This window comes from Phoca vitulina, unplaced genomic scaffold, assembly GCF_004348235.1.
Source record: "Phoca vitulina isolate PV1807 unplaced genomic scaffold, GSC_HSeal_1.0 scaffold35, whole genome shotgun sequence".
Lineage (NCBI taxonomy): Eukaryota > Metazoa > Chordata > Mammalia > Carnivora > Phocidae > Phoca > Phoca vitulina.
In genome coordinates, this window is record NW_022589738.1 from 5,545,794 (window position 1) to 5,559,243 (window position 13,450).

General features: G+C 38.3%; 1 protein-coding gene across 13 annotated transcripts in view; it reads right to left on the reverse strand.

Annotated features, from left to right (window-relative positions):
* DMD (dystrophin) overlaps positions 1–13,450 on the reverse strand; it is a 2,446,616-nt gene that overhangs the window by 700,393 nt on the left and 1,732,773 nt on the right. For all 13 annotated transcript variants that reach the window (XM_032426633.1, XM_032426634.1, XM_032426635.1 and 10 more), the window contains one exon: positions 10,186–10,350. In XM_032426633.1, the coding sequence (XP_032282524.1) occupies positions 10,186–10,350 (165 nt within the window). The remainder of the gene's footprint in view (positions 1–10,185; positions 10,351–13,450) is intronic.

The following is a 13,450-nucleotide window of genomic DNA, read 5'->3' on the forward strand; positions in this document are numbered from 1 at the left end:
ATTCCAGCTACACTAGGAAAGGTCCCATTCACCATCTTTTTCTATTATTTTAGGAAAATGTGTTCTCACTGTAGTTGTACCTTAATCCAACAAGTCCCAGAGAAATTGGCCCAATTTTTCATTATTAATCAAGAGGCAAGTCAGGATAAGAAAGGTGAATTAAACAGTGTCATAAACCCAATAAGTGTCAGAGCTGGGATCTAAACTTGGGTCTTTTGTTTCTCTCCCCATTATCATGCTACCTCAACTAAGGAATGGTTTTTGGAGTTGAGAGGAGGGGTGAAAAGTAATAGATAAAATTATGATCCCCAGTGTTCCAAGAGAAAGGTCGATGCCTAATTCCATTAAAATATTGACTTATCCACAAACCAACAATCTTTAAGATTTTATTGGAGCTGGAATTATAAATACCTTTGCCCAGAACCAGCCTAAATTCGGGGGGGGGGGTTAATTTCCAATAAACCTCTGTTGAGTTGCATGGTGAATGAGAATATTGTACCTTTTTGTCCAATAACTTTCTTTTTAAAAAAGATTTTATTTATTTATTTGTCAGAGAGAGAGCACAAGCAGGGGGAGCAGCAGGGGCAGAGGGAAAGGGAGAAGCAGGCTCCCCACTGAGCAGGGAGCCTGATGTGGGACTCCATCTCAGGACACTGAGATCATGACCTGAGCCGAAGGCAGATGCTTAACCATCTGAGCTACCCAGGCACCCCCTTGTCCAATAACTTTTACCCACTATTTTTCAGGACACATTCCATGGAAATATTGATGTACTTAATAGAAAACACTGAAACTATTTTTCTAGGAATGAGGATTAGACATAAAAGGTCAGTGTCCTCTTCTCTGTTCCTTGCCTTCCCAACACCACCTCTTAAAAATTAAAAACAAATAAATCAAATTAGATCTCTTATTCTAATTCTGAGCTAGTACAAATCTATCTAAGGGAGGAACTATTGGAATGTGAATAATCTCATTGTATGCGAATTACCTCCCTAACAGTGGACTAGATGACATTAACCTCCAAAAAGCTAATTATGTGAACAGTGACATACCCCTGACTGATTGAGGATCCACTGAGGAATCTAACTCAAAATCCAGTGCTCCTGATGACAGTCTCTGGAAGCATGGTAAGGACAGATTTTTTTCTCAGGAGTCTGAATTGACTCCTGATGCTGGGTTAGAGTCCAAGATTTTTTGTTTGAAAGCTACCAAGGGTGTAGAACATATTACATTCTCATTGAGATCTCATTTGCTTGAACTTCAGTTCTTTGGCATTTAAAGCACTCTCTCTCTGGCATTCTTACTTTGTTGTTGTTACTTTGGTTCCTCCCCCATGGTAAGTTCTCACTCTTCTCCCATCCAAGTACTAACCAGGCTCGACCCTGCTTAGCTTCCGAGATCAGACGCGATCGGGTGCGTTCAGGGTGGTATGGCCGTAGACAAGTTCTCAATCTTCTGATTCTCTGACGAGAACAGCAGCTGTGGAGCTGTCCACTTCCCTTTTTGTTGGCATTTTTTTTTTCTTTTTTTTTTTTTTTACTAAAGATAACTTGGAATTTCAATGGGCTTTTGGGGGAACCTCTGATCTCCCTACACTGGTTCATCTAGAACCTCTCCCCTCCCATGACCTCTGCTATTCTTTCCTTTTGTCACCTTTGATCTTTCTGTCAGCTCCCTTGAATTCTTTGATATATTGCCTTTCAAAACCCTCTGTTCACCTCTGCCAACCAATCCCTGCCCACCCTGTCCCTCAATTCATCTATGAGCTTTATGCTCCCTGCCCCCATGGGGGGCTCTCAAGAGACTTAGGAACCCCAAAAGTAATCTCTTGAAGCTGAAAAGACTACCTGGAAACAAACTGGATATTTTATATACTCAGATGGGCTTTGGAGACACCCAGATTGCCCTTTGCTACAGCTTTAGTCACTCACCCAAATTTTAGACCATGGCCTCCATAAGATTACCTATTAAGTCCAAAGAAAAGCCTAAAAGTCTCCTACGCAAATACTGATGAAAACGTTTAGCCTTCATATTGAACAGGTAACCTCAACTTGTTTTTTTTTTTTTTTTTAAAGATTTTATTTATTTGACAGAGAGAGACATAGCGAGAGAAGGAACACAAGCGGGGGAGTGGGGAGAGGGAGAAGCAGGCTTCCTGCCAAGCAGGGAGCCCGATGCGGGGCTCGATCCCAGGACCCCGGGATCATGACCCGAGCTAAAGGCAGACGCCTAACAACTGAGCCACCCAGGCGCCCCTCAACTTGTTTTCATAATCGTTGCTAGTCTGCTACAAAATGCCAGTATATGACAGTTCACATTTATCTGCTCCCTGGTTTTTTCCATAAAACAAAGTTACTAATGGTTAAAAGGTATAAACAATATATATAAATGAAACTTCTAGAAACATTAAGGTCAAAGAGAAACAACTTTGTATGCAACATATACAAGGTGTGTAATAGCATTGGTTTTGTTAAGTAAGAAGGGAGTATTTTGTCCTTAAGTGGAATGACTGATTGTTCCAGAAGGAAGATGAGGAAAAGTGTAGGACAAAATCTGAGTGGATATTGAAAGCTGTAGAAAGTTTGTGGAAAAGAAATTTGTCTCATGTGATCACAACTGACTATGATTGAGCGGGTTTATTTATAAGCTTTTTACAAATGAGCTTTAGTATCAACAGTATATTAATGCAAAACTAGAATTCATTTTTTTCTTCATTAAGATGACAAAATTTTCTCAGATTATTGATTTGTTCTTAATAAGAGACTGTAAAAGCTTTTTCTTTACCTTCTGAATAATTTAGGTAAGCAACAGTGATCGTGTCTTATCAGAATAATTTCCTGTGTTTTATGTTGATTTTATCATATCCTTGATTATTTAAGAATCATCTCACTTTCTGGAGAGCCAGTCTTTCATAATCATGTTACCTCCTATGTTTATTTTTGAAATCTTTCCCTGTCACTTTGGTTAAGTAGGTAGTCAAACACTGTTTCAGTGACCCATGATCCTATTTAACCAAGGGTTCAAACCTTTTCATATTTTTGACAACCTTTGATATTTTGCCCTCCACAAATCAAACCCAAAATGAAATCTTGATCTCAAACTGATATAAAAAATCTCTAGATTTGTTCTCTCACATTTGTTCTCTCTTAATATCTAAAAAAAATATGAAGAATAGTTATGCTTATTTGATATGTTGAGTCAACATAAAAAAAGCATCATCAAACAAGAGATGCTTAACCTTCCAGAAGTTACATTTGTATGGGCCACATGTGATTAATGTAAATGTTTCAGTAATTATATCAGGTTACTAGAAATTAGTCAACGCCCTTGCTGTCCACGATATGACTTGGTTCTGCTTTGCCTAACAGACCACAGTATAATGTCGTCAGTGATAATTCCAGTTATTACTCGAAAATGTTGTAAGCCACAGAAATGACTGAATTCCTTTCAGTGAACTCTCATCAGATCTTTAACCATGGCTGTTTGAAGCCTTTTATCATTTACAGAGTTGTTTTACTCTGAGGCTCCCCTGAAAGTGCTTGTAATCAGCTAGAGGGCCAGAATGCTTGTCTTCAACAACAAGGGACTGTCTTGGAGACCCATGTAAAGGACTATTTCAGGTACTCTAGGGCACAAGCTTCTGCAGCTTTGCTTAAATAACTTTGACTGAATCAGGATTTCCAGAACTCCAGTGGAGAAGCTGATCGGTTTATGTAACTGCTAACCCGAGATCAAGCAAAACGACAATCAATTACGGAGAACTGATTCAACCAATGAAGAATCATTTGATTACGGCTTTTGTTTGGAATATTGCTGATGCTTCAATGTTCTATTTTCTTGATATAAGGAACTCCTTTTTCTTTTCTCTTAAGCCATCTCTATCTCAGAGCAATTTAGTAGATTATACTTTTATAAACAGAAACAAAACATTTATCTTTTTCTCCCTACCTCCAGAATTCACAAACTCCTATTGAGTAAGTTTATTTTCCTGGCAATATGTTTATTTGCACAAATTCAATAAGACTCTGTATTTCTTGTAACAGGACATAATTGAGAAAATTGATTATATAACCAAGGTTTTGACTGGAATGTCATATTTGAGAATGATATACATAAAATCGGATATAACCAGATAGTTTTAAATAACTACAGTACACTTTTTGGAGACAATGCTTACAAAGCCCTCTTGAGAAAACCAGCCTGGCTTATGGGATGTCCAGTCTTACAGGTAAATAGGGAAGGTCACTTCCTGGCAGGCCCAGGAAGCCTTAGGATATTTTGAGGACTTCGACTGTAGAAAAATTCACCCCAATCTATAGGTACTGCTGGTAACATCTGATGGCAAGTTCTTGGCGTGGCTTCCTAATCTCGCGAAGCTTTTAAAAGTCAAATCTGAGATTCTTTATAAAAACTTACAGCAACACAAACTTTGAAAGGCCTGTGCAGTCAGCTGCTATCCTTGCTGCACTTACATAAATACAGCCCGGCTTTATTTTGTAAACAAGAATAATCTTACTGGGAGTACCTTTGATCACATGGGACGTGACTATAGAGAAACCCAAATTATGTTTCAGTAGAAAACTGGAGCACGGTTACCAGATTCTAGTCCCATTCTTTGCCTTTGAGCTCTTTTGTATTTCCCTGTAAACTACGTGATATTGTTACCGACCTGCAAATGGACTGTCTCACACATTTTGTTCGTCCTTACCAAATTTTCAATTCTTTTAGTTTCCTTCGATATCTGACTACAACCCACCAAACTCATGTCTTCATTTTTTTTTTTTCTCCTCTTCTCCTGACTTGGCATCACTGAGAACTAAAAGCTAACTACCCAGATCCTTACTGAGATTCTAGATTGTCCTATAGCTGAACTTTCCTCTCAGACTCTAAAGAAACCCTGAGAGCTGAAGCTGGACATCTTGATATTGGCTTCAAAGGACTTGTCAGCACAGTGAATTATGTATGGACAACCTGCATGCCTGGAGCTGCGCCTATAAGGGCCACTCAGGAAGTTCACTGGAAGTCCCACAGCTTTTATGCTCTGTTCCAGGAAATAGCTATGACGGTGGACAATCTTATAAAACCTCTCTGATATCTGTGCTGTCACCCCAAATATTCAAATAGTCATAAAATGGGGCACCTGGGTGGCTCAGATGGTTAAGCATCTGCCTTCGGCTCAGGTCATGATCCCAGGGTCCTGGGATCGAGTCCCACATCGGGCTCCCTGCTCCTTGGGAGCCTGCTTCTCCCTCTGCCTCTCTCTCTGTCTCTCATGAATAAATAAATAAAATCTTAAAAAAAAAATAGTCATAAAATGGCCACTGCCATTGTCACTTCACCATCTAAAGACATTTCCAGCCCAACCTCTAGGAATCTTCTTCATTGGCTGCCCTCTGGACTCGGAAACTGGGTTTATACAAAGATGGCCCCGGCATTCTCCTTAAGGTTGACTAAAGGATTAGATGGGTTTCTTCCTGATTATAGGCCTGAACTCTCTTTTCTTAGTGCATGTACTTTAGAAAACTTTCAACTGTAAATTCCTTATCTGCCTCTTTGAGAGGTAAGTTTTCTTCTTTTTTTTTTTTTTTTTAGTTTTATTATGTTATGTTAGTCACCATACAATACATCATTGGTTTTTAATGTGGTGATCCATGATCCATTGTTTTCGTATAACACCCAGTGCTCCATGCAGTACGTGCCCTCCTTAATACCCATCACCAGGCTAACCAATCCCCCCTCCCCCCTCCCTTCTAAAACCCTGTTTGTTTCTCAGAGTAAGTCTTCTACAACCTGGGAATGTCTTTCTCAAATACCTGGGAGCCACTGCATTGAAATGTAAATATCAGGAAGGCTAGCCTTGGCGCCCCATCTCAGTGGGGGTGGGGATAGTAACCTCCCTTCAGTAAGGGACAATTGGCAAACACGCAAGGCCAAATCATAGTGACCAACAGCCCCGCCAGTGTCCCCCAGTACTTTAACACTAGCTCATCCCAGTGATTACAATCTTTGCTGCCTTTTGATTCAATGGAGTTGACTTCAGTCTCTCTCTCCTATTTCAATAGTCTTGAATATAGTCTTCCTTGCCTATTATCTGGTGCCTTTTTTTTTTTTTTTTTTTTGACAACACTCACAGCAACATGAACACACAGAAGGGTTTGGATGCTCATGTACTTTATCATTCAGTCACTCCAGTTGTGTCCTTTGGTAGTTTTCTGTGTGGGTTTGTCATTATGGGCAACTAAGTTTCTTACATGGAAAAGAAGAGGCAACAGAACAGTATGTCATATTATTTATAGATGACAGAAGCAAAGTCATTCTTGAAGGGAAGAAGAAACCCTCCCTGTCTTCAATATGAAGATATTTCAGTCAGTAAGACTTAACATAACATTATGTGTCCCCCCTCCCTCATATTCTAATACAAAGTTTAGAAAGCAGTAGTTAGGCAGTTTTATGTCAGATAAATAGTATACCTACAGCTCATTATTGACAGCATTCATTAAAGATTAAAAACATAAGACCCTTTATAGAAATTCTAACTGGTCCCTTGTTCCTAGCATTCAATTATCATTTCTAAAATCTGAAATCAACATATTTTATGTCTAAATTGAGAGTACATTTGAAAATCTAAATTCAAAGGCATGCCTTCTAGTGGGCTGACTGAAGGGAAAGGTCTGTGATTATGCCTAATTTTCACCTTCTATATCACGATCTCATTGATTATGTTTCTCAGTTTGCTAAGGGTTCTGTGAGGTGATTTTCAAGATAAATACTGCTATTTGCAGGATTTCCTGAATAGGAATATTTCGGGAGTAAATTGCACAAGCCAAGCGATGTGCAGTCAATTTTCACTCCAGCATAAACAATGTATTCGAACAGAGCCCTTAAGGCTTTTTTTTTATTTGGGTTTCATTACACAGCTAGCTGCATTTCATCAATAAGCATGAAGTGCCAAGCAGGCAAAACTGAGGCTCACAGAGGTATTACATATTTTTCTACCAGGTGCTCAGAGTTTGACTAGAGAAAACAAATGACCCGGTTGTCAAGGCCTTAGGCTCTTTGTTTCAGAGGTAGTCATGGCCACCATGGACAGACAAAAGACAATTTCTTTACATTTAGGAATTGGAGGCTCCTTGTGCATCTATTTTCTTTGCATTCATTCATTCATTCCTGAGAGCTTAGAAAGGAGTTTCTTTCTCCATGTTAAAAAATGGGTATGTCCACAAAAGTGTTTGAAAAGTATTTTTGGTTTTCAGTAGTTTAAAATCCATTTTCCCATCTTTCTTTAACTGAAAAAAGAAGTTTAATCTCTTTAAGTAGAGGGCTATAGCAGGCGGTACAGACTAAAATCACATATCTTATAGCAGAAGAACTCTGAGCAATCTTAATAAATCATTTATTAGACAGTGAATTTAGATAGAAGCTAGACAAAGAGGGATAAAGGACTAGGTAAGTTAGTAAATTATTCACACAGGTCGCTATTTCCTGATAACAAGCTAGGGGTCTGAGAATTATGGCGAGAATATCTCAAGTCATCATATATATGATTTTACAATCTTTTTTGCCTTGGATATAGCCACAGAGAAGAAGAAAAAGGCTAAGGGAATATTTTTGAAATCTGCACTCCAGAGATGAGAAACTCAGAATATGCACAGAGGACTGAAGCCAAGGAATTTTACTGCCAGGGAAAAAGCAGCTGCCTCTCCCCTCAGTGATTTAGACCAAGCTGCAGGAGGCAAATATCATGACTCTCTGAAAGTACACACAGCAGTGAGAGTGGGGACTTGTAGTTTTGATAAAGCAAAGTGATTAACACAGCTGAGAGGAGCTTTCACTCTAAACTGCAGGGACCTATTTGGCACGGATGTATGGGCCATGGACAAACAAATGTCCAATGCAAGTTTTCCATATTTGGGAACCATTGTCAGTGGGGGGGGGGGGGGTGAGACTGGGACTAAAGTCACTTTGGTTGAGTCAACAGCATCCCTTTGTATCGAAGGATTTCGTTATCCTTCTTATCAAATGTATTCCATGTACAGAGATAGCTAATATTGAATATATTTTTTCTTTACTTAAATGAAGAAGCTCATTTTAACTAAAGATTATATTTAAAAGTAAAGGAATGTGTTTTTACCTGTGAGTTACAGAAAGCTCCTTCGGATTTGGAACAAAGAGTTTATGGCCTTCCTCTTTATCATACTAAATCAAGAAATATTTAAGATTATGCTAGATCCAACAGAATCTGGCCGAGGTTATTGATTGTTGGACTAAGTAACTGTACTTCTTTGTTGAGATTACTGACTACAGAAAAATGAGCATCTAGGAAATGCAGTTGCACTGGAGAATGCACCCCAGTCAAATACCATTAAGGACACTGTGCTAGCAAGGTGAAAACACTGAAGGCATTCCAGGACTGGTGGCTTCCCCAAATGATGATACGGCTTTGCCCTCACCCAGTCTTGTCCCTGTGACTACACCTAACCCAAATGCAGGGTGAGTGGTTCATCAGAAGCCAGGGCTTGGTGTCAAGACCTCTACTGTGTCACCACTGTGCTAGATGTGTTTTTCCTTGTCCTGTATACTTTCATAAAGCCAACTAAATTTGGTTTGGGTAAAGCCTACTGTGACTTGACTTTAATCGTCAGACTTGAACGGAAGACCATGCCACTGGATGAACAGCCTGGGTTTTGCAGTGGTGAAATGATGTCTATCTGCGATGCACATGGGATCATCTGTGCTCAGGGGCAGCTAACAGAATGGTGGATATACACATCAGGAAGAGGTAAGGTGAAAGTAGTGGAGTGCGCTTTGCAAATATAACTCATTTTAGTTGTTCCCAACCTCTCTCTTTCTCTCTCTCCCCTTAACCTCACTCAAGCCCATCTTTCCCACACTTGGACTTTCTCTTCTCTAGAATATCTTCACACTTTATTTTATCCTTGCCTTATCTCCCAGCAAAACAGCACCTACGTGGAGATAAAAAAAACATGAGGTTGTGATAACCCTGGAAAGCAAGCAAATTGAAAAATCAGGGTCAGTGAACTAAAAGAAAAACTTTACTCAAGATGTTACTTAACTTACTTAGTCTGAAAGTGTCCATCCTTACATTAATCAAGAGGTTGAGATTTCAATTTAATTGGTTTATTTGATTAGCTGTTTAATGTTATTGGCCCAAAGGAGATGCAAAGCAGGGCATCAAGTTGGGATAAGTCTTTGGAATATGCTCCTGGGAGGAAAGAGAAGATAGGGACAATCCATGTCTACAGGGACCCTAAAACGAGAAGATAGGGGCGTCCAATTGGCATGTTGGTCTAGAGCACTAGGTTTACCTGTGGCAACACATTACCATTCTGGGTGTCTCATTACCACCTTTATTCTTTTATTCAAAAATACAAGCACCCACCAGACACTGGGCCCTGAGATGGGGGTGTTCAGAAAGGAGGGGAATGAGGCAGGTAAGGAAGAAGATGCCCTCTGTATCCAAAGAAGAGTGTGATGAGGTACTCAGGTCTGTAAAATTTAAGTGTAAATCAATGTACAAAGGTTACAGGAAATGGACACAGAGGGTTTATAAGAAATCCTAAGAGGGTTTTTTATTCTACCTGGGGTATGGAAAAAAGTTTTGAAGAAGTAAAGACATTGAATTCAGTCTTGAAGGATATAGAAAAGTTCATCATGCCAACAAAGGAGAAAGAAGTAATTTAAGGAAGAGAGATCAAGGACATAGACATGGCATGAAACCACACACATATAAACATAACATATAATTTGTTGTAGTTAGAATATAAAGGGAGGTTGTTGGCAGAATAAAAGGATACAAAGGTAAACTGGAGTCAGTCTGAGAGAGTTTTCTAATATTTACTAAAGAGCCTATACTTTATTTGGTAGGCACCTAATCTCCTAAACAACTTTAGTTTTAGATAAGGAGTCTACAAATATATATTGATTGCAATTGAAGTAGGGATGGGAAACAGGTCATAATAACAAAGATGATGAAGGCATTCTAGTGATAAGAGCTTAATGAATATATTATTGCTAGTAAGTGCTGTAAGACAAAACAAAAAATGCTAGTCAATTTATTATTATTACTAACATAACAACAATGATGATTATGATAATGGATGAGAAACTTAGTTCAGTGATATTGACATTTTTTGGAGAACAATATTTAAAGCAAAAAGTCCCTACCTTAAGGTCAAATGGTTCCGTTTGATTCGGCTTATTGTAAATTTCCAACTGATTCCGAATAGGAGACAGCCACAGAAGCAGATGATTTAACTGCTCTTCCAGCTGCCCAAGGTCTTTTATGTGTGCCTCAATTTCTCCTTGTTTCTCAGGCAAATCTCTAGAAACCTGCAAGGAAAAAAAAGAGGAAAAGATTCCCATGGTTTAAATAAAAAAGCAAAAAATAAATATATTCTAAAGTTATTTGCTTTAAAATGTTACAGAAATTTACTGAATTTGGTATTTTACAGGAGGATACGGATTACTCACATGGGTTACATGTTAGGATTTAATTCACATATTACAATCATTTATTAATAGACTTCCCCCAAATCCTATGCTTTAAAGACAATAAGCATTTTTTTTTTTTTTTGGAAATTCAAAACACACACTCTCACAAATGCATACCCAACTCCAACCAATAAAAGTAAAGAAGTATATTCATTTACTAAGCATAATGATGTATTGCATACTAGATGCCAGACATTCTGCCTTTATACTTCCTTCTAACTTTCTTTTATGTTAAGGAAAATTGTACAAGGCAATTCTTTTATGCACAAAATAAAATGGGAAGGTAGGGTATAGTTTGTGGGTCTAAGTATAACCAAGTAAAACAAAATAAGATGATCGGAATGAAAAGGAAAAAAAAAAAAGACATTTGGATTAGAGTAGAATATATCAGTATGATTATAGGCTATTTTTATTAAGGGCTTACAATGTGCCAAATACCATGTTAGGAAGTTTCACATTTACAGCCTTCTTTAATCCACCCAACAATCCTATGATACAGATACTATTCTTTTCCCCATTTTATAAATGGATGATGACATTGGGGTTGAGAAACATGAAATATCTTGGGAAGGAGTAGGATACTCTGTTCAACATTGTGAAGTCTTGGGCACCTGGGTGGCTCAGTCGTTAAGCGTCTGCCTTCGGCTCAGGTCATGATCCCAGGGTCCTGGGATCGAGTCCCACATCGGGCTCCCTGCTCGGCAGGAAGCCTGCTTCTCCCTCTCCCCCTGCTTGTGTTCCTGCTCTCGCTATCTCTCTCTCTGTCAAATAAATAAATAAAATCTTAAAAAAAAAAAAAAAAAAAAACATTGTGAAGTCTAGAGTTAGGCTGCTTGGTTTAAATCTTAATTCTAGTTCTTTCCTAGCACTTGAGCCAAGTTTTCTTTAATTCTCAGTGCCTTTTATACAGAATGCAGACAGTGACCGTATCTGCTTCACAGGGTCACTATATGGATTAAATAAGGTAATTCATGTAAATAGCTGAGAGCAATATCCTGCATGATAGGGAATGACAATAAAGCCATTACATGTTAGTGATTATGGCTTGAGCTCAAAGTGTAAGTAGGGAGCCAGGATAAGCAAGAGTAAAGACTTTTTCTTCCTATTGTCAAGGGCCAAAACAGGCACACAGTAGTAAAGAATGGGAACCTGTAATGGCAACTCTTTATGATATGATTAATACTATTCTAATAATATAAATATAACATTACATTATAACATGAACACACATGCTACAACATACGTCTATTATAAGATAATATGTTATTATAGATAACATTTTAAAATTTTAATTCCAGTACAGTTAACACACCATGTTATATTAGTTTCAGGTGTACAATATAGTGATTCAACACTTCCCTATGACACCCAGTGCTCATCACAACAAGTGCACTCCTTAATCCCCATCACCTGTTTCACCCATCCCCTGCTCACCTCCCCTCCGGTAACCATGTTTGTTCTCTACAGTTAAAGGTCTGTTTCTTGGTTTCTCTCTCTTTTTCTTTTGCTTGTTTGTTCTATTTCTTAGATTCTACATATGAGTGAAATCATACAAATCATATTTGTCTTTCTCTGACTTATTTTGCTTAGCATTATACTGTCTAGCTCCATCCACATCATTGCAAATGGCAAGATTTCATTCTTTTTTATGGCTGAATAATATTCCATTGTGTATTTTGTGTGTGTGTATACATACACACCACGTCTACTTATCCATTCACCTTTTCATGGACACTTGGGCTCTTCCATAATTTGGCTATTGTAAATAATGCTGTTATAAACATAGGAGTGCATGTATCCCTTTGAATTAGTGTTTTTGTATTTTTTGGGTAAATACTCAGTAGTGCAATTACTGGATTGTAGGATAGCTCTATTTTTAAGTTCTTGAGGAACCTCCATACTATTTGCCAGAGTGGCTGCATCTGTTTGCATTCCCACCAACCGTGCAAGAGGGCTCCTTTTTCTCCACATCTTCACCAATATTACAGAGAATATTTAAAAAGTAAACTAGATAAGTATATTAATATACTAGTGCATCATCTAAACAATGCCCCATACTTTGGACCATCTGCTTTAGATACTTTTGAAAGAACTAACTGAAGAACATTATGTTCCTTAATTGCACCCAAGAGGTATGAGGAGAAAGGGAGATACATTAATGGACAAAATAACTCATCAGTTGATTTACAGGAGAAGGAATTTTATATAAGCTCTGATTATATGTAAACAATATGTATTTTGAAACCTATAAAGGCATTTATATATATTGTGTAAAATGCATGGGTTAACATTTAGCCTGTACTGATGCATTCCAGCCTGAGACTGACCTTAGGGTCCCACAACAATGTTTCCTTGGAATGCTAACTTTAAGATGATTGGGAAACATTAGGCCTGCATTGTTTGTTGTATGGAACTGTATCTGCTTTGGGAAAGCTGTGAATTGGAATATAACCTATGGCCTACATAACTAAAAATGGTATAAAAGATGGAAAGGAAATAGAGCCTGTGACTTCTATTTATTTTTTTATTTAAAAAATTTTTTTTTATGTTATGTTAATCACCATACATTACATCATTAGTTTTTGATGTAGTGTTCCATGACTCATTGTTTGCGTATAACACCCAGTGCTCCATTCAGTACATGCCCTCTTTAATACCCATCACCAGGCTAATCCATCCCTCCAACCCCCTCCCCTCTATTTAAAGTGACCTGTGCAGACCTTGGTGTTCACCCCTGGCAGCCTTTCCCTCTGTGGGTAAGGAGTTAAAAAAAGCAACGTGTGCAGGGAGCATGCAATGCTTGTTCATGGATAATGAACTGTGATGCTGTTATCTGCTCTGTTTGACTTGTATCCTGCTATAAAGTCAGGTAAACAAAGTATTAGGTAAAGGCCTATTTGTGTTTCGTGAGTTCTAACCCATAATGACATCTATGGTG